This window comes from Hibiscus syriacus, unplaced genomic scaffold (assembly GCF_006381635.1).
Source record: "Hibiscus syriacus cultivar Baekdansim isolate YM2019G1 unplaced genomic scaffold, ASM638163v2 tig00110458_pilon, whole genome shotgun sequence".
Lineage (NCBI taxonomy): Eukaryota > Viridiplantae > Streptophyta > Magnoliopsida > Malvales > Malvaceae > Hibiscus > Hibiscus syriacus.
This window is the reverse complement of record NW_024062745.1, coordinates 1,290,814-1,313,057: the sequence shown is the minus strand read 5'-3', so window position 1 is coordinate 1,313,057 and position 22,244 is coordinate 1,290,814. Positions and strand designations below refer to the sequence as shown.

Here is a 22,244-nt window from a genome sequence, read left to right as displayed (position 1 = left end):
GTTTGGACCATCAGATTGGATTTGGATATGCAATTTGCGTTCGTGAATAGTTTTCTCATGTCGTTCAATTATGATTTGTGATTTATTGATGGTCTTTCAATAGTTTGATCTCATTTTGTGATTGTTTGCTGATGCAGTCATATTTGTTCGTATCTACCTTTTATTCGAGATTATTTGGTTAAGTTTTTAACTTTTTTTTTTGTAGTTGGACCTTGTGTGATCTTAAGTGGCTAGTTTCTTGTGTTAATAATTATAGGAAAAATGTTTTTATTATATGTTTTAATTTATGATTGTAGTTGTAAACTTTTATTATAATTTTTTATATTTTTCTATTTTTAATAAAATTAACGGCTTCTATCTTGTCAAAAATAATTAACATGATAATAAATTTAACATTCAACATTTACATATTATATCAATTTAATTCTCAATATTAATATAATGTGTAAATAATGTGTTAAACTTTTTAGAATCAATATCAAATTAACAAAAAATATAAATATTAAGAATAAAAAAATATGTAAAATTAATTAAAAAAAATTAAAGTTGTGATTAATTACCTATAATTATTCACTTTTTGATACGACAGAAATTAAATTACTTTTTTTATACGAGAAATTAATTTGCTTAATCGAAATAAAACAAGAAACAGTCCTTCCAAATTGCAGTAAATTGACCTAGGAGGCTTCACTCCTAAAACAACAATTTAGAAAACACCAAAATGTTAAAATAGAATGGATGGGATTGAAGGACAAATTAAAGCATAGGTATTAAATCTCAAATTTAAACATAATAAAGGGTCAAAACAAGAATTTAACCGAAATTTAATTAACTGATTACTAGTTAAAAAAAGGTTTGAGCGGTTAGCTACTTAGCTTAGCAAGTTAAGAAGCACCAAAATGTAATTTAAGCCTTATAAAACCACAGATTATCCCATCTCAAGAAACCTTGTAAAGCTTTCTTCCAAGGCAAGAGACCATTCGACGTTCGAGCAGCGATGAACATTAAGAAAGCCCTTGACAGGGAAGACTTGGGAACCTGGCTTCGACTAGGTCTCCTCCGATCAGTTTCTCATTTCTCGACCGCTGCTTTGTTTTTCAATATCGACTGATAAACAAAAGAATGCTTCTTGCTTTGGCTGGCTACCATAATTACGAAGTATTTATTAAAATCTTTATGTTCTCGAAATGTAATTCGGTTCTTGACATGTATTTATGCTCATGAGTCATGAATGCTCAGCTATGGAGGTTCTGCATGCCGTTAAGAAGGAATTCGAGACGATGGAAGACAATATGAAGTATCTTCAGACTGCAGGCCAGTTTGTTGGAGAAGTTATTAGGCCTCTTGATAAAGAACGCTGTAACTACACCTTCCCTTTTTGTTTCAATATTATTTGACTCTTTTTTTTCAAGAACTGATAATGTCTGTATGATGTTTTAGTTCTTTTTGAAGTAGATGACGTTGAACGCTATCTAGGTGGTTGCGGAAGTGAAATCAATAAGACAACACTCACTTCAGGAACCAGAGAGGTTGTGGTTCGTTGCCGAAGCAATGTCGATACTGAGACACTGACGTCAGAAACCAGACTGGTTCATGACAGGGCGACTCTTAAAATCACACCTAATCTTCCACCTGAAGTAAGCTATTTGTATCCGAATTTTCGCAGAAGAAAATTATTGTTGAGTTCTGATATCTTGGTGTACATTTTTGGATCACAGGTCGATCCAGGTCTTTACGACATGGTGCAAGAAGATCCAGGCAACATTAGCTACTTGGCTCTCGCTGGTTTATCTGATCAAATTCAAGAATTGAAGGATTGTGTGGAGCTCCCTCTCCTGAGTCTAAGCTTTTCCTCAAACTTGGAATTAAACCTCCCAAGGCGATTATACATTCCTTGCCTTTGGATTGACGGGTGAAGGGTGGTGTGGTTGAGTGGTGTTTTGATGAGGTAGCAGGGTGTCCTCCTTTATGGCCCTCCCGGTACTGGCAAGACATTGTTAGCCAGAGCAATAGCAAGTAATGTTGATGCTGCCTTCTTAATGGTCAGACTTCAATACCATATTCGATTTTTTGTATCTTTGTGTTCACTTGGAAATCCTTGAATGAATGCATTTTACCTTGTGCTCATCTGAATTCAGGTTGTTTCGACTGCAGTAGCCGACAAGTATATTGGAGAATGTGAAAGGCTGATAAGAGAAATGTTCAGTTATGCACATGATCACCAAGTAAGAGTCTTGAATTATGCGTGTTTCTATTGGTACAAGGCATTAATGCGTGTGTGTGGGCGTGTTTCTTTTTTTTTTCAGCCGTGCATCATCTTTATGAATGAGATCGATGCCATCGGTGGATGCCATTCGAGTAAAGGGGCAGGTAGCGACCGTGAAACCGAAAGAACAATGATGGAGTTAATTAGCTTGATGGATTTCATAAGCTTGACAAGGTTAAGGTGATCATGGCCACCAACAGGCCTGACGTTCTCGACCCTGCGTTTCTTAGTCCGGGACGGCTGGACAAAAAGATAGAGATTCCATTGCCGAACGAGCACTCGAGATTGGAGATCCTCAAGATTCATGATACGGCTATGGAGTGGCGTGGTGGAATCGACTATGAAGCTGTAGCTAAACTCTCTGAGGGTTTAATGGTGCCGATCTACGAAATGTTTGTACGGAGGCTGGATTGTTTGCCCTTCGTGCAGGTCATGATGATTGGAGATCCTCAAGATTCATGATACGGCTATGGAGTAGCGTGGTGGAATCGACTATGAAGCTGTAGCTAAACTCTCTGAGGGTTTAATGGTGCCGATCTACGAAATGTTTGTACGGAGGCTGGATTGTTTGCCCTTCGTGCAGGTCATGATTATGCCATTCAGGGTGACTTCATGAAGGTAAGAACCTTGAGACTTGATGCATGGAATATTGTGTTATTTTGGTGATGATATGATTCACTTGAAACTGCGGGCTGTGAGAAAATTGATGGAGGCCAAGAAACTGGAATTATGGAATTATGGGAGAAGTAGACCTTCAACCTTTTGAATCTGGAATTATGGATGATTTTAAGCTTTAGTTAGGGTTGTTACAATAAAGTGGTTGTGAATTGTAGCTTGTGTACTTTCATATCTGAGAGAAAATATTAAAATTCTGATTAAAGCTTTAAATCATACCATAATTCCAGATTCGGCGTGGTTGTGTTAGTTCCGTCCTTCCTGGCAGGTCTCCAGTTGTTGCTAGCCTTGTTGAACCGCAAGCACTTTGTCATGGTGTTCATATGGCTATTGAGAAGGAGTTCCCGATTGCCTTAGTCGAGCGCGACGCTTTGAATGTGATCCAACAGTTGCAGAATCACCACGCTTATCTCTCGGTTCTGCGTTTCTACCTGTCCAAGGCTGGCCGGCTTCTTGATGCTCATCCGCGGGTGACTGTCTGCTACACGCGTTGTGAGGCAAATGCCGAGGCACATGCACTAGCTCTAACTGTATTTCGCTTACTGCTAGACCTTTTCTATTTCGCTTACTGCTAGACCTTTTCTATTTCGAAACCGTAGTTCCTCCTTGCATTTTTGCTATTGTAATTGCCGATGCTTATTTTAACGAATTAAGGAGTGATTTAATTAATTTATTTTATTTTAAAAAAAAAGCCTTTTAAAACCACAAATTATCCCAACTCGCACTACCGTCTCGCTCAAGAAACCATGTAAAACTTTCTCCCAACTCAAGCCATTATGATCCTTTGATCAGAGACAGCCACAATGTGCAACAAGGAAGAACCCGAAATACAAAGAATTGTTGACATTGAAAAGTAGGACAAGAGAGCCCTCCGAAAGAAAGAAAGAGGTCGGATCCCGGCTTCAATAAAGTCTCCTCCGATCGGTTTCTCATTTCCCGATCGCTGTTTCATAATGCTTCTACTGATACAAAATATGCCGCTTTGAGAGTTTTCTCGTTGGTTTGTTTTGTATGGTCATATCATATACAAAGTTGAAATCTACCTTGGTGGTTTTCTGTGACATGTCCTGTAGAATGAATGCATATTTTACCTTCTGCTCATCCGATTCAGGTTGTTTCGAGTGCAATAATTGATGGAGAAGGAGCAAGGCTGATCAATGAAATGTTATATTTTTGGATCATGGAGCCCTCTGCATGTAATGTTATATAGGAAATTATTTGCCACCACTATTGCCTCATTCTTCCAATATTGTTGCGGTTGTCAACTGCCATTAGCAATTATTTTAGACAAAAGATGCTTCTTCCGTCATTAGCAATTATTTGCCATTTTTTTTCAACCAGGAGACAACAACAAAGAGAAAACACCATAAATTACGAAAGATTGGAAGGAAGAAAACAACAAACAAGTGGAGGAGTTTAATATCATTGTAATAAACCAGAAACACCTAATGTCATATGAAGATCAGTACTGAAAGATACCTCCAGAGACCACAATTGGTTGGTAAATGCATGACAAACTTTCAGCGCTTGTCTCAAAAGCTTCACTTTCATAAACCCCATTGCTTATTGTGGGATTATTGAAATAATTAAGGATCTCATTTAGAGAATCTAATCTTTGGCTTAGTTCCATAATCTGAGCTCCCAAAGCTGAGTTCTCAGCCTCCATGTTCAAGTACTGATGGGTGGTGAAGTTGATGCTTGTGAGGATTTGATGATTTTCTTTCCTCAGGCGACTCAGTTGGACCATTAAATCATGTAAATGCTTTTGTTTTCTCATCCTGGACCTCCTTGCTGATTCCCTGTTCGATTCCATTCTCCTCCTTTTCCTTTGATCCATCAACTGATGCAAATCATATTCAGACCCTGAATTCTGGAGCAGAGTTGAACCTGGAGAGTTGGAGTTTCCACTAGACGAAGCCATATTTATATATTTACACCAAACTCACCGATGAAAGACGACAGGACCCGGATTCTAATTATTTTTAGCTGATTTAGAGATTTATATATTTGATTTTATTATGTGTTAGATGCATATGAAATGAAAGTCATTCTATTACAGAGAGTTTAATTATGGAAAACATAGAACCAGTGGAGGAAGACGACTGAGAAAGACTGAACAAGATGGGTCCTGCGTCTGAGTGAGGAATTTATCATAAACCCAGACCGGAGGATTTCACTCACAACCGGAGACATGAAATCTCAAACACCAACAATTTATGTAGCATCAAGATTTACAACATCAAAAACGAAAGAAGAAAAATATAAAGATAGGCAGGGGAAAGAAAACAGAAAATCTCAGGGAAATCAAGAGATTTTCTTCCTTTGTCAGAATTTTTCTTGAGTTTGGATTTCTGGGTTTTTTCCCTGCAGAATCTGGAATGCATTAACAAGGAGAACCCTCCATTGAAGGGCAAATATGATGAAATAATGAAAAACAGAGGTACAAGAAATGATGAAATAAAACCTAAAGGGGCGGGAGGATTGAAAGTGGAAGAGGCTTTTGAGAGAATTGTTAAGGCAATTTATAGAAGAAAAAGAAGGATCACACAATGTTAATCTATTGAAGCAGGTCTAATATTACACGCTCAAAGTGTTTACGTACATAATTAAAACACTCTCTGTTTTTATTTTTTCTTTGGGTAAACTACACTATTGTTCACCAATCTATTATCATTTTTTTATTTTAGTCACTAATTTATTTTTGATAAAGTAGTCACTAATATTACATTTTTCTATTTTGGTCACCATTTGTTAAAAAATTAAGAAGATGTTGATGTGATTTTTTCTCTCCAAATTTTATGTCGTTTTCTCTCTTCATCAACAATCTATATGTTATTTTTCTTTGTATTTATTCGATCAATCAAGTTTAACGTGTGTCAGCATTTTATAGGACAAATAAAATCATAGAAATACTACTATTAGCATTAGAGTTAGAGATAGGTATGGGTTGTTTCAGCTAACTCGACCGACCCGAAAATTTTACATCATTCATCCGACTTGATTCGACCCGATTTTTGAGATAAAATCTGAATCCGATCTGACCCGGCCCGAAATGATAAAAAATATTATTTTTATTCAATAAAAACAGTGATTTAATTGAAAAAATAATATACAAATGAGTATTATTGTAATTATTCCTAAATATATAAGGTAAAATTATATTTTTTTGGTTGGGTCGGGTATTTTTCACCCTAAACTCGAATCCGACCTGACCCGACCCGAATTTTTTGTTTAAAAAACTCGACCCGATCGGGTCGGGTCCCTTGCCCATCCCTAATTAGATTGAATGTCATACCTAAGAGAGAAAAATAATAATAAAAGTGAATCATCTTTAAATTTAAAAGTTTTAATTTGAACCATCAAATTTAATTAATCCAACTATCCAAAGAAATTGTATAAATGAATCCCCTCTATCTCTATATATATACATATACCCCCTAATTTATGAGCTTTAATTTGAAACTTAGGGGTTGTTTGTTTACTTCAGAATGATTAAGCGTTGAATGATTCAAATGCTGAATGATTCAGAGGCTCTGAATGGTTTGGCTTTGAATGTGATATGTTGTTTGATAACTAGCTCTGAATGATTCAGAATGTGCTTATGTGCTGAATCATTTAGCACTGTTTTGCTGAATCAGTCAGCACTGAATCATTCAGAGGTGCGAAACAAACGCGTTGAATGCTGAATAGTTCAACATTCAACACTGAATGGTTCCATTAAGAGGCAAACAAACAGCCCCTAGTTTTATTGCCAATGCAAATTTTTAATTTGATTTATTTAAAATTTGAATTTAATTTAAATTAATATATTCAATTTGATTCTATTAAAATATCAAATAAAATTTTAATAATAAAATACTATAATTTATCGACTCGATTAATTTTAAAAAATTATTCAATTAAATTCGACCGATCATGTTTTCCCATTATGTGAGTGAAGTTGGGAAGTCTATGTCACTGAAAATGACCCCAACCAATCGCATATGCTTTGCTTTATAACACACACACACACAAAATGAACAAATCAAAGTTATATTATGATCTGCATGTTTACCCTAGTAAAGTCATGAGATGGAAAAGGAACATCAAAGTTCTCCATATGCTTTACCCTCTTTAAATTAAACTATTGATAATGCAACCCAACTCAACACAATGCTCTCATGTATATAAACATACTTGAAAACATATGTTTCTTGTTATTTAAAACGAAAAAAGGAATGATCAAACATGTTAATATATTTCTTATTAATTCGGCATGTCGTATTAACTCTAAATCTGATGCGGTCTTGGTTTTTTAAATCCATCACGAACTCTCGAAAATATAGACAACAAAATCCTGATCCAAGAGAATATAAATTGTTTGAAGTTCGAAAGTATAAAAAAAGTAGGGTTCTCTTACCCTCTTCCTACTCATTTTAGGGAAATTTGTCATTTAAACCAAAGAAATTGAAAATGGTTCAAAATAGAGAAGGGTTACTAAAAGTAACCTCAATTATTGTCCTCACATGTTGAAGTTTCTCAGTGTTCATATATGTGTATTTGTTGGTTTGGTGATTTATGGGGTCCCTCCAAGATAGTGGAAATTACACACAAAGGAAGTGCAACGATCAATTTGCCTGAAGGTAAAATCACATGACATATACATAGCTAACAAAATATAAAGGAAAGTTGGTTGCCAGAGAGAGCAGGCATGGATAGAAAGATGAAGCTTGCTGGTTTTGGGACTTTGATGATGTGCTTTGGTCCACTTTTGACAGCTTTCTCACTTTTTTTGGTTGTTGACAAATTTTAATATTTTTAAAATTTAACGTTAAATTTTTAACATGTACTAAAACGAAATAAAAACTAAAGTTTTTAACGGCGGTCCGTTTTAATATCTAAACTTTAAATTTAATACCTAATAGTTATATTCTATAGTTAGTAACAATACTTTGTCCTAAATATTAATGTATAAACAAAATATCAATACCAAATTTAGCATTAATTTTTAAAAATGAAATATTTAGGCCCTAATCTTAGGTATGATACGTAAAATTAGGTATCAATAAATGGCGACAATATTAATGTTTTAAACTCGATTCATCACTTTTATTAAGAAATTTATTCATAAATTCATAAGATATCGATACTTTATATAATCAACACTTGAAAAAAAAAAACACAATTTTTAAGCATGAAAATATACCAAGACTTTTAAACTTATTCTATCCACATGTCATATAGATATAATAACGTATTTAGGCATGCTCTACACACCACCACATGTCAATTCATTATCCCAAAATTCAACAAAGACATTTCAAAGTTAATAATGCATTACCTTAATTTCTAACAAAAGAGAGTTTATTGTCTAATTTTCAATCAGTTTTCCATTTCCTTCGACTTGAAAGGACTCTTCTCTTTCTTTTGTTAACCAAGACAACAAAAAATATTATTTTCGATCACCATAGTGAATGAAATAACAAAAGGAATGACAACGGGTGCTATGAGTTTAGCAGTTCGTGAGCTCTTCGAACTCGATTCGGTGAAAATTTTATTAATGTTTGACTTGGGTTGATTCAACTCGAACTCGAGTTCGAGTCGATACCTTAATAAATTGAGTCGAACAAAATCCAACTCAACTCGATAAGTTTGCGAGCATCTCATTAATTTTTAATATAATTTTTTAGTAGTATGGTGATTGCAAGCAACAATGAATGGAGTGAATAGATGCTAATTTTCTTATTTTTAAGATTGGTTATGTATCGTTGAATTTCTATTTTTTTAAGAATGTTTTTAATATGCTATTTTGAAGTATTTGTGGATTGTTACTTTAGTTTTAATATGTTAGTTTGGTGTATTTGTGAATTATTATCTTGGAGTTTTGACTTTGAAGTTGCTTCATACACTTTTTTTTAATTATATTTTTGGTTAATTTTGTTGATTTATGTTTATATTAAACTCTATATAGCATTAGTAGATTTATCTTTAGCTAAAAAGCAAGGTAAAATTTCTAGTGAACTTAACTAACAATGAGCAACAAGTTTTTTTTTAACGAGCACGAGTTGATCAACAAGTTTTTTTTAACAAACACGAGTCGAGTAAAATTTTAATGAACTTAACGAGAAACGAATCAAGTCGAACAATAAATCTTTTTAACAAACACGAGCACAAGTCGAATACAATCCAACTCACGATTGACTCTCTTAATAACCATCCCTAGGAATGACTTTAGGAAATATGATTTGATGTAACTTAAATAAATCAAATGAACACATCATGTTATTTGAAAATATCATATCATATTATTAAATTTCATCTTATAAAATTAATTATATTTTATTATTTTAAAAACTAATATTTGTTTACAATGATAAAGAGTTTAATATTTTTTAAATAACATCTCATATCCGAATTTGCTTAAAATTTCGAAATTCAGTAATAAATAATTTTATATTTTTTTAACAATATCTTAGAATTTTGGGTATGAGGGCAGTTTATAAGGTACACCTACTGGAATTAATCCACTTTGTCCTAACCTTACTCAAGCAGGACAAGGCCAACTCTTAATCTAAGGGCAAAAGCCACGGCTGCCATTTTTGACCCTTTTCCCTCTTCTCTCCTCTATATTTTTTTTCATATTTTTTTTAAACAATTATTATCTTAGGAGAAAAAAATGAAAAATTCTGATACTGAATATTGGATTTATAATTAAAGAAAGAAGGAAGATGTTAATTAAGAGTTTTTAACCACTTATTCTAGAGATCGTTGACTTCGTATTAATTTTTTTTCATTTCAACATAATTATAAGAATCTACCATCATATTAATCGTGTTATAGCGTATCAAAATTTTTACACATAATATTTTAAAAATAGTTCCAACATTAAATTTATATAAATAGAATATTTGAACTCAAACTCTCATAAAAAAACAAAGAGATTGTTGACTATCCTTCCCATACCTAATTATACCATAGTCATATACTTTTTTCTTTGTTTAATCAGATGTTTTTAATCTATTGATCGATTATTCTATATTTAATTTTGCAAGAATTCGTAAATGTCAATATTTGAACTATTAATTTTACTTAAAAGGTTTAATGACTCATCATGTCAGACCAACTAATTGTTGGTACTAGTTCGGGTTCTTTTGTGACCAATGAATACTATTATTTCAAACAAGGTGAAAAATTTGGAGCAAAGTTTGATCATGACATGTTGACGGACCATTTCCAGATGTTAATTAATGGCTAAAATCTTTAGATGGGAAAATTTTCAAGGAGTTTAACAAAATAAAAAGCACAATTAAATATGTTTGGCCGACAACAAAAGTATAAATAAAAATACTTGGAAAAAGTTTGGCATCTAATTAAAAAGTAGTAGGGACAAATATTTATTTTAATTAAATCTCAATGTGGATTAAGTTTATTATCATCAATCATGTTGTTGGCCATTGATTAATCAAATAATGCAGTTTTAATTATTTGCTTAATAAAAATAAAAACCCTTTTGATTCTCATGGATTTATTGTAATCTTTGAACCCTCTTTGTTGTCTGTAATAAATCAGTAAATGTCTTTGTCATTTGCCTAAAACTATTTTTTTAATATTTCAAAATTATCTACAAAGTTTAAATAATATTTAAGTAGTAATTAGTACGTGGTTTCTTATTTATAGGATATAGTTTGAAGTTTTATGAAAATAGTCAATCTCTCATCACAACATCATATGTTTTTTTCTTCTCTTTTAAAGCTTGCGCTTTTTAATTCCATAAAATATTATCAATCATTTTATCTGTATATTTATAAATTTTTTAATATTTATCATTCGTGTAATCGTGTTTTCACTTTAAATGGTTAGAATTAAATTCTTATTCTTCACAAAGAAAAAAATAATAATTCATTTATATAATTATTAGTATATAATCTATCAATCGATCAATTTAGGTCAAATATCATAAAGAATCATAGTATAGATGAGTTTTTAAATTCAAATTGTTCCATCTAAACGTTAAAATTCAAATCCTAGATATTGTTTAAAAGAACTAATGTTTCTATCTCATTAGATAAACTAATAATTGATAAAATTAGTAGAATCATTGGTTTAACTATTGATATTTAATTTTTTTTTTATAAATTAGCATGAACCAAACTATTTCAGTGGTTAAGAGATTATTGTTTTCCTTTGAGATTTTGGATTCGAGCATCGCGTATGCAGGGGTATCATCGTTCATTGTTAAATGATTAAGAATCTTTAAACATATACTAACTTATATTCACCCGATAATTATAAAAAATATTATTGATAAATTAGTCCTACCTTACAATATTGTTATGAAAAAAACCAAATTAACTCTTTTTTATTAAATTGTTATGGAAAACGAATATTATATTTTTATCTATTTAATTTATTGGTGTATTAATGCATATTAGATTATATAAGTCTATTGTTCCATTAAAACTAGGAGTGTGTATTTTTTAGCATCGAATATTATTGGATCCAAGAATTTAGATATTCAAATATTCGGGTTTGAACATAAAATATAATTTGACGAAAACTATATTTAAATTTTATATTATGTGACTTTATGGAATTGCCCGTTTAGTTCAGTTGGTAAGAGCTCAAGGCTCTTAACCTTGTGGTCGTGGGATCGAGTCCCACGGTGGGCAATTCATAATTCTGACTGTCGGAGGTCTCTCACCAAAGCCGCTCTCAACCTGACGTTGGGGGCAGCCTACTATCCTACCTCCCCTTACCCCATTTACATATGGGAATAGGGCCAGCTAATTTTAATTATGTGACTTTATACAATATCATCTATACATCTACTATATTCTAATTATATATATTTAATTATTCACACGCAATAAATAATTATACATCCTTAATAAAAAAATAATAATTAAAAGTCCTAATTCTTAGGTTCAACACTAAAGAGATTCAAGATAAACATATTTACTCGGCTGAAGGCTATTTAAACTCTAAAGGCTCAAATTTTATTAAGTTTTAGATAATTCAAAATTTGAATTTAGATTATATGTATCAATTATCCATTTTCTCCTCAAATATCCAATTTGAATTATTCAAAAAGAAAAAGAAAAGAGATAAAATATCTAAATTTTTGAACCAAATCAACCGATTTGATTAATATATTAGAATTGCTTTGCACAATTTTTTTTAAAAAAGAATTTCTTTGCACGCCCTTAATTAAAACATCTTGTTGTTTATAAACAAATATCATTTTTAACTTTGTTATTAATGAGTGGTTAAATTGTATAAAGCATCTACAAGAAGCCGCCATTTTTAGGGAGTAAAAAGGAGAAATAAATAGTTTATACGGTTGCCGGTGTTGACAAGCTGATCATAAACAACAAAAAGTGGGAACAAAATGTTGGTCATTACATGATTGGGTAATAAACAATGGGAAAAACCCTCTTTTCTCTCTCTTTTTTTAACCCTTGTTCTGTCGCATAATAAGAGCAAAGTGGATAAGTGCTGGGCTGGGTACTTCACTTCGACGAAACCTTATCCCAATCACTATCTTCCATCATTGCAGCTTCCGAATTTTGGTAAGTAGAAAATGAAACAGTCAAACACGAGTTTTAGAACAAGAATCAAAATTGGAACTTGGTGGACTCCATGAGAATGACATAATTGACTTAAACTCTAATGTAAATCTATGTTTTAATCATGACTATGAACAATGAAAGCAACAGGGAGTCGAAATTACGTTGAAATAACCGTACATGTTGGAAGAAAATTATCAGATAAAATTTTCAATTATTTAGGCTCAAAATAATCCCAGGAAAAAGATAACTTTCCTAGAAAATCTGGGAAACCTTAAACTGTACATCGCTACTAACTCTAAAACCGAAGTAGATTTTCCTATGAACTCACTGAAAGATTCTGTGTACATCTCTTAATTCTTAACCACAATCGACTTGCAGTTTTCTTGGATCAAATTTTTCCTTCGTTCAGCGATGAAACTATCAACTATTAACCGAAACTCATCGTTGCTCATCTCATCCAGCGATTTCCGTGGCGGCTCAGTCCTTGAAGCCACAAGCTCTCTCTGCCCATCATTGTCGTCTCCGATCTTTTGAACTCCCGGCGGGGACGTTGGTTTCCGGGTTCCGTGACCAACGATCGTGTTCTTCGGTACTCTTTTTGCTTGACTTTATCGGTTGAAGTTATTACAGGATTAGGCTTTGTCAATGTAAGGCTCGTTGCCGTCGAAGGAGGTGGGTTTTGTAATGGTGAAACGGAGCGTTTTGTCTCTGCAACAGTACCCGCATTTTCCACCGGGACGATTTGTTTGTCCACCGTGGTCTCCTCCGCGGAGGGACGTTTTGTCTCCGTAGCAGCAACTAAATTTTCGGCCAGGATAATTTCTTTCTTCTCAGCAACGGCGGGTGTAGGTATGATACCCCGGCAAGAGCGGACGTACTCGTCATAGATATCAGATTGTTTCTGGATCTGTTTGTGGCTAGACAAAACATAAACAACGAGGATGATGATGTTCAAAACGAGAAAAACCAAAAGAGGCTCGTCGAGAGTGTTGATGAAACGTAGGCGAAGATCTCCAGCAACCTCGAAGATGTCTGGAACCAAAGACCAAGACGTCAAAAACAAAGCCAACAAGAAGCCGATGAATTGAAGACCGAACCTTAGGTTCTTCTCCATGTTGTATCTCCATAGAGCATCTTCTTTCTCTGCCTTAACGTTGTTGAATTCAAAGGAATCCATGTTTGTTTAAGGAGACAATGAGGAGGGGAAATGGAGGAGAAGGTTTAAGGTTGCTTTGGAGAAGGTGGGTACTTAATAATACTGGTTCTTTGGAAGATGAATGATTTGAATAGACTCGATCATTGGCTTTATATAGACGTGGTTGGGTTCCCCATACTTCGGCATTAAATAGAAAATAATAGTGGGAAATGTGTATATTTTAAAAATTAAAATTTGTATTCGTTTCTAATTAATGATTATTATATTAAATCATAATAATTAAATACTAAAACATAAAACTTACGAATTTAAATTTTATATAATAAATTTTTTTGTTATGCCTCCAAAAATGACTTCTAACAACTATTAATTCTCCTTTAGCAATGATTCTTACACTAACCTCTCTACTTATTGAAATCTTCAAGGAACATGTATCCTCCGGACATAGACCTTTGAGTCAACTGCAGTGTATAAATAATATATTTGACAGATCCACATAATTTACAAAACGAAATTTAAAATCTGATGATTAGATATGTTTAATTTATTGATATACAAATAACTATAATGACTTTATACCTGACACGACCAACTAAAACTAGAAGTACTTGAATCATTATACAATTTCTTTCTTAATCTTTATGACTAATCATCTCTTATAGAAAAACATCATTTATGTTCAAACTAAAAGAATGTCACCTATCAAGATAAATTTAATTTCATCAATAATTTTAAATTTTGATATTTATCTTTTAATAAGTTAAATTTAAGTATTTATCGAGTACAAATATTTTATTCATACGTATAAAACAATTAGTGAAGCAAAGGGAACAAGGTCGGGGACCAGACAGAGCCACGAGTGTGGGGTGGGGGAGAGTTAGGTAGCAGGTGGTGCACATAGAGGGAAATGGACGGCCTCGAAGGGGGTCATATGGTAGCACCATACTATTATATATGTTCTAAGCTGTGTCGTATGTCTACCTTCCCAGTTCCACTAAGAAAAGTAAAAGTGGGTCATCGCTTTGTTATTTTTTAAAATTGTGAAATTAAATGAGAATCTAATAATATAGATTTATTATGCATTTCTCTTATGAAGCATGAAAGAAACTTCCATTATATGGCCCCATTAGGAGTAGTTGACATAGTGTTCATGGAACAAAGATGGTTGTGTCAATTCACGATGATCTATTCATTTTAATTTAGATAAAGATGTATAATTAACGATTGATTTGTCATATAAAGATATCAATCGAGGTATACTTAGGAAAACCACTTTTTAGTTTTGAAGAAAATAGTTTTAGTTTTATTTTTTATTGTGTTACTAGGGTTTACATATTGACTCTTCGTATTTAATAGTGTTATATTTAAGATTATGATTATTGTTCGTACGCCAATAAAATGTTCAATGTAATTGTTTGTTAGTAGATTTGGATTTTATCAGATTTTTTGGGCTTGCTAGTTGTCTTATCAAAAGATGATAGTGAATCAAATTATTTGATTAATTCCGGAGGTACAGTCTTTCATATATATAAAGCTTAGTTCCGAAGGTGTAACATAAAGCGTAACTCTGAAGGTTAAAACTAGTCTCTTTTGTCGGAAAATGTGACCTAATATTTTTGTGTCAGTATAAAAGATAACTCAACACCTTTAAAAACATCTTCGATTAATGGGCAAAGACTTCTTTATTGTGGCATAAACAATAGGATGTCTTTATCTTCCATTGCCGGGGCTTTATCCTCCATTGTCAGGGCAAAGTAATTTTTTTATTAAGCTAAGGTGTTTATATAGTAGTATCTGTTGTAAGTACTCTCAATCATTTGACAATGAACGCTCAACCGTCCTTGCTATCGTTGGTGCTCGAACCTGTGACATGTAAGAATAACAACAATTCCTTTAATCATTGAAGTAATTTGGTTCGTGCTCATCTACAGACTTATAATAATGTTGAATGGATCCTTATTGCTTAATGGAGGCATCCCATAATCTTTGAAGGATTTGTAGATCTGTCTGTGTGAGAGTATGAAACAAGTTCTTCCGATATAGAGCCATGAATTAAGCGGAGATCTCTCAACGCTTTCAAGTAGATGCCATAATTTTCAAATGGGTAACTGTAGAAATGGTGACTTTTGTAACACCCCTCAAACCGGTTTAGTAATTTTTTTCTGATTTTTTCTGATTGAAAATTTGTTATTATTTTATAAAAATCAAGTTTTCGAATAAATACATTTAAGTTTGGAATAAATCCTAAAGTAATTTAGGTTAATCTTAAAATTCCATGGATAAGGACCAAAATAAAAGAAATGTGAAATTACTAGTTTTAAAGTAAGTAAAGTTTGGAAACCCTTTCCTTTGCATGTTAAAAGTTCAAGGACCAGTCTTTAGTTTACCCAAAATCCTCTAAGTGACGACTCATCTAGGTGTCACCAAATGTCATTTTTAAGATATTTTTCTAATTAAAAAAATATGAAAATTGATATATTTTGATGTAGTTCACGCCAACTCCATGGGATATGAGAGAGAATATATTTTTCCTCTCATGTTCAACATCTACTCTTTTTACCATTAAAGAATATTCATTAAGAATTCATAGCTTTCTAAGGCAAATTCTTCACAAATTAGACTTTGGTTTTGAAATCCAAATACATATTTGATAAGCCCATGATCCTAGATTTCTTTTAGTCTTAATTTCATTAAGTTTTGAGTATATTTGTTCTTGGTCCATAAACTCTAGCTTTGAGGGATTTTATAATTATAAATCATAAGTTGTAATGGAAGTGATTATAAGCTTCATGGTGATTTTTCCATGATTATTAAGGTTTTGGAACATCAAAGCCTAATTCTTTGAAAAATTAGGTTCCATGTTAATTAGTTAATTTGATCTAAATTGTTTTCAATGTTCGATTGATTAATTTTATATTTGATTCTATGCTTGACATGAAATTGATTGAGGAAATTCCTAATTGAAAGAGAGAATCAAGCTTTCAAGATTGGTAGGATGAAATAGAGTATATGGTGAGTGCAGTTTGTGTGTGTACAGGTGACTCGGTGTCATTTTGATTCGATATTTTAACATTTTTTTATAAGTGAATTCAATTGATGTATTTTGGGCTAACATAGAGCATTGAATGTCAAAGTGAATATCAAGAAAGGTTTAGTAAGCTTGGTAGGCTTGTTTATTTTATGATGTTTTTCATGAACAAGTTATGTTAAGTTATATAACTAGGATATGTGTGATATGAAAGCATGTAATAAATTAAGTTGGAATGTAAGTATGAAACAAGATATGTTATGATGAGTTTCATATGTGCATGATGTTTGTACTAAACAAGTATGTGTTATGTGAAGATCAAATCCTATTTGATTTGTAAGAATAAAAGTATGATAAAAATGTGTTATGAAAACATGACTCACAATATATTATGATTGATAAGGAGCTACGACTCGTTTGGTGTTCCAAGATAAGAAAATGTATGAATGATAAGGAGCTACGACTTATTTAGTGTGTAAAGCTAAAAAATCATGTGAAAAATATATTAAGTATCGCCCTTGGATGATAAGTTCAGTTTTGATATAGTTGGCATGTCATAGAGTCCATTTGAGCTCATGTTGGGGTTTGGATTATGATCCATGGATTAGGATACTTATTTGACGATGTTAGAGGGAAGTTGTTGGTCATTAGCGATGTTGAAGGGAAATCATTCTTTGTTATTTGACGACGTGTTGGTTGGGGATTCATGTATCCATATCTACTTAGATTTTAATGGGCCAAATAATGACTTTATATGATATAAATTCTTGTTATAAAAGAAAAAATGCTAAGTTAATGAATAAATATAATTTGATTATGATTATTTGATATTCTAAGTTACAAAAAGCTAGTATATGATAAAAGTTCTTGCCATGAAAGCTATATGTTAAACTATGAATTTATGATGCAAGTTCTTGTTATAAAAAGTTATACGTTAAATTATGAATTGATGATGCAAGTTCCTATCAAGAAAGTTATATGTTATGATATGTTCATTATGTGTCACTTGCCACTCAAGTGTATTAAGGATAAGTTGCCATGTTATATTTAATTACTTTGCATTATGTTAACTGCCTCACTAAGCTATATAAGCTTACAATACTCTCTTTGTTTAATCATTTCAGGGTAATAAGTTTGACAACTCTTCGATTGTACTTAGGACGTTGCAAGTTACTTTCGAAGTAATTAGTGTAATTGTGTTTTTGTCTAAACTCCTAGATAGTGGAATATGTTTTTTTGTGTAATTAGTTTGTAGTTAAGATTTTATGATCTTTAGTTGTTGTTTTTAATAGGGTAGATTGCATGGAAAATGCTTCTTGATGAATGAGATGATTTCAATAAATTTCTTATATATGATTTCAATAAATTTCTTAGATCATAATGTCATATATGTTGGGGGATCGTTGGTATAGCACGTGACACAGTGAAAAATATATATTTGATGATCCAAATCAGTGATTCAAGTACGATTAATCAAATTCAAGAAGAGAGATGTGAAAATTACCTTAATTCATCTAGATTGTGGATGTAGAAAAATGAGATGTGATCACGATCACACAATTCAAATACTATGTAACAAAAATGTCTCGACCTCTACTCAGTTCACCCAGTTGTAAGCAAAAATCATATTTCTCTAAATTGTTCAAAGAAATTTCGTAGGAGGCACAAAATGGCCGCTAGACCATTATGTTGCTTTTATAGTCTGTGTGACCCTAATTTTGGGTTCACACTTTAATCCAAATTATATATTGCAATTACATGTTAAAAGAACTATAATTACAATAATTATTTCATTTAATATTTATCCAATATTATAGTTACAATAATTATAATGTTTTTTTGGTATAATTAAATTCATTTATATATATATATATATATATATATATATAATATAATATAATATATATTAAATTTAATTATATCCATGTGAAACAAATTTACCTATATATAGTTCATTTAATATTTGTTTGGCCCAACCATAGGGTGTGACCCTATAGGTTCTTGTAAAAATATTAGAACAATTCTAATATTATAAATAATGAGTGACATCTAACAATGTATCATTGTCACCTAAGCTACAAGAAATCAATATTTTATATATATTACATCCTTTTATTCTTTATATCTATATCGAACACAAGTCATTGAATAGTCACACTTGTATAGTTTATCTAATGTTTCTTGATATCTTGGATAGACTATTATAACAAATAATTTATGATATCACATATCAAATTATTCGATCACGACCATTTGTTTTTAGTCTTGTTCAATCAAGTGGTCTGATATATTACTCCTAGTATGTAGGAGGGATAAATCCTCTGTTGATAAACTATATCTCACTACATAAATTAAGACATGCCCAATAACAATCTTTATGATGTAACCAGCTACGTCACATGTTTAACTTTATCAAAACATGTGACAATAAATGTTGAGATAATGATGACCTCAAGTTATAGAATCATATATAAAGTTATCACCATTAACAATGTCGTGATTGTCACATAATAATCTATAAGACATGCTCATAGCGACTCAATCTAATATGTTGTTCGCAAACACATACTCATGTATTGATTTCTGACATCTCTATGTCAGTGACAACACTTTGCCACTTATAAACTATACATTATCCTCAATTGTATTATTGTTTTCCATGCTTGCAATAACACTTAGCCAAAGACCTTTTAAGAATAATCATATCATTCTATGGAATTTATTATTCTACAATTTATTTAAGCACACATAAAATGACTAAAAATAATAATGACAATGCCTTGTTCAATAAACTCAATAAAAATAAGTATGACATTACAATCATCTCATGATTGGTCTTTGGGCATACTCTAACAATATAAGCTTGCATGAAATGTCTATTTGATACTTGAATATTGTTTGATGGTTATATGTTAAGAATATTAAGTGTTTTGTACAAAATAAGTTGGTTTGGTTTGTAAATCATGTCTTTTGTGTGTATGTTGAGTTGCAAGTGCATGTTGAGTGTATTTTGATGTTAAATATTGATAATTTGAACTTTTAGGTGAAATGGTATGTAACACCTTAATCCAGTCTGACCCAAAGATCCATGAATTATGATGTCACTTAGGACCACTGAAGTGGCTAACCCAAAAATTTCCTTTTGAAATCTGATTTATAAAACATATGATAAAGGTTCATCCATGGGAAATAAAATAAAACATCGTAATAAGGTTTTCAATACGGGGGAGCTCCCAAAATATCCACAATAATACAATATTAAGTTTAAAACAAAATAGAGTTACGACTGAATGCACAAGGGTCTATATAATAGTACATGCCCTCTACAAATAATCCAAGATATGCTCTGGGTGCCTCGGTTGATTTTGAATTGTTGTCAACGATAATACCCTGCTACTGATCAGCTATGAACCTGCACACTGAAACATATTCCATATGATGAGCTTACAAGCTCAGTGCCTCACAAATAATTGTACTATAACACATGCATTCAGTAAATGAGCTGGCTAGTGGCACATGTATGAAACATGCAAAATACTGATATAAACTACTGAGTAGGTATCATGGTACGACTGAGGGTTCTGTATCTCGGAGCTCACGCACCCATCTAAATTTTTTGAGATACCATCGGGTATCTAGGGCGAGATCTGGAGCTGCATCAGAAATTTACACCTACCAAATTATTTCATCGAGTCTTGGGGCATCTGCGCCCAGTTGGCTACTGAAGTGCCTTGGCACTGACTGGATATCCAATTGACTATCATTTTCTGCTAAAGACACTCGTGTGTCTTGATTGTTTCTCGAGTGTCAAACAATGCTAGTTTTATATAATCCTAGTTGTTATTATTTCTAATTGTTCTGATATTAATTATTATTCTCACTTGTAGTTTTATCTGCTGTTATACTGATATATTTGGGCCCCTCAAGTCTAATCCCTTAACCATTGGATTACTTATCTAAAACTATCTATGGGTACCGATACTGACCCTTCAATATCGATATTGAACCTTGAGTATCGATACTCACTTGTTGGTATCTATACTTGCTGACTGAGATGGGCTAATTGGGTAAGGAGGTATCAACACTCCTAGATGAGTAACAATACTAAAATACTGGGTATCGATAATGGACTGCGTATCGGTACCAAAATTAGGTTTGATGTTTTAAAAAATAACTTAGTATCGATATTCCTATTTAGAGCATCAATATTCTACCCTTAGTATTGATACTCCTTTGAGTATGGATGCCAAAAATGGCCACTGAAATCTGATTTGTACCCCGAGTACCGATACCACCCTTTAGGTATTAAAACTTGACCTATAGTATCGATACTCCTGGATGAGTATCGATACTTCCTTCCTAAATCTAAGTTGTTTTTACCCTGATTGAAGAACAATATTGATATTGTTCTTCCAGTACCGATACCCATACTAAAAAATACATGTTTGGCCATGAAAGGTACCAATTTTCCCCCCAAAATATCCTATTGAGGTTCCTAATTGTTATTAGAGTGTTATGTCTAATAAAAAGTGTCATAAAGAGTCCATAAACATGCTGAAAACACCCTAACACTGAAATATACCATGAACATGCTTTATGCTTATGCAACTTAACAAAACTTACTTAGTGATCTAAATGTGGTAGAGATGAGTTACAAGGGAGTTACCTTGATAATCTAGACTGCTAGAAACGTCCAAAATTCAACCCAAGCTAAGCTTGTCCTTCCCTTTAGCTTTGAAGCTTTCTCCAACTTCTCTCACTAAGCAAGAAATCAAAATAAGGGTTACTAACATTATTGGAAAGTTTAGTGGAGAATTTAAAGTGTTTCTAGAAGTCTGAATCTTACCAAAACGAGCTGAAATCGCTTGAGTTTCTAAAACTCCCATTAAACCCATATTTGGTAACTAAGGTGGAATTAAGGGATTATGTGCTTAATTTAAAGTTATGAAGATGGGGATTATGAATATTAGCTTTAGATCACCAAATTAAGATTATAAGGCCTCCAAGTTATCACCTTTAGGTATTCAACTTGAATGAATGAAGAAGAGAAAAGATGAAGGCTTGGAAGAAGAGGAAGAAGACAAATGATATGAAGAAAAAGAGGTTTGTTACGTGACCTCACCCACAATTAAACAATTTCATAATTTCATAAAGAAAATGGGTGAATTGCACTCTTGGTCTTTCAAGTCTTAGTCACCCATTGAAAATACCCTTTTTTAGTTCATGATAGGCTCAACCAAACCCAACTCCATTTAAACTTGGGTTATGGCTTTCTTACAAGCTAATGGGTTTGTCTATGGTAAGCAATTTACGGTGTCCTAAAGCTTAAGAAAGGTGATTTTAATGTTTCAAGGGTTTTAGTATCGATACCCAACCTTTAGTATCAATACTGATAATATAGAATGTATTTTTAGTATCGGTAATGTAACTCAATACTGATACCAATCATATGGTATCGATACTAGGATATGAACTTTGAAATTTTACAGTTTAGTCCTTCATTTATAACTTTGTCATTTGATGTCAGAGTTAGTCACCTTCTTTTTCTTCTGAAAATCATGTTTTTGGATG

At 32.3% G+C, this 22,244-nt stretch overlaps 2 protein-coding genes, 1 non-coding gene and 1 pseudogene across 3 annotated transcripts; 2 read left to right on the top strand and 2 right to left on the bottom strand.

Annotated features, from left to right (window-relative positions):
* Positions 1-997: 997 nt before the first annotated feature.
* LOC120126459 lies at positions 998-3,516 on the top strand (annotated as a pseudogene).
* Positions 3,517-4,352: 836 nt separating this feature from the next.
* Positions 4,353-5,201, bottom strand: LOC120126586 (bZIP transcription factor 44-like). Its single transcript, XM_039144753.1, has one exon. It carries the CDS (start codon positions 4,860-4,862, stop codon positions 4,404-4,406), a length of 459 nt encoding a protein of 152 aa, XP_039000684.1. The 5' UTR covers positions 4,863-5,201; the 3' UTR covers positions 4,353-4,403.
* Positions 5,202-11,515: 6,314 nt separating this feature from the next.
* TRNAK-CUU lies at positions 11,516-11,589 on the top strand. Its single transcript has one exon. It is a non-coding gene; the product is annotated as a tRNA-Lys (tRNA).
* Positions 11,590-12,937: 1,348 nt separating this feature from the next.
* LOC120126458 lies at positions 12,938-13,666 on the bottom strand. The gene has a single exon (XM_039144649.1). The coding sequence runs from the start codon at positions 13,664-13,666 to the stop codon at positions 12,938-12,940; it is 729 nt and encodes a 242-aa protein (XP_039000580.1).
* Positions 13,667-22,244: the final 8,578 nt, after the last annotated feature.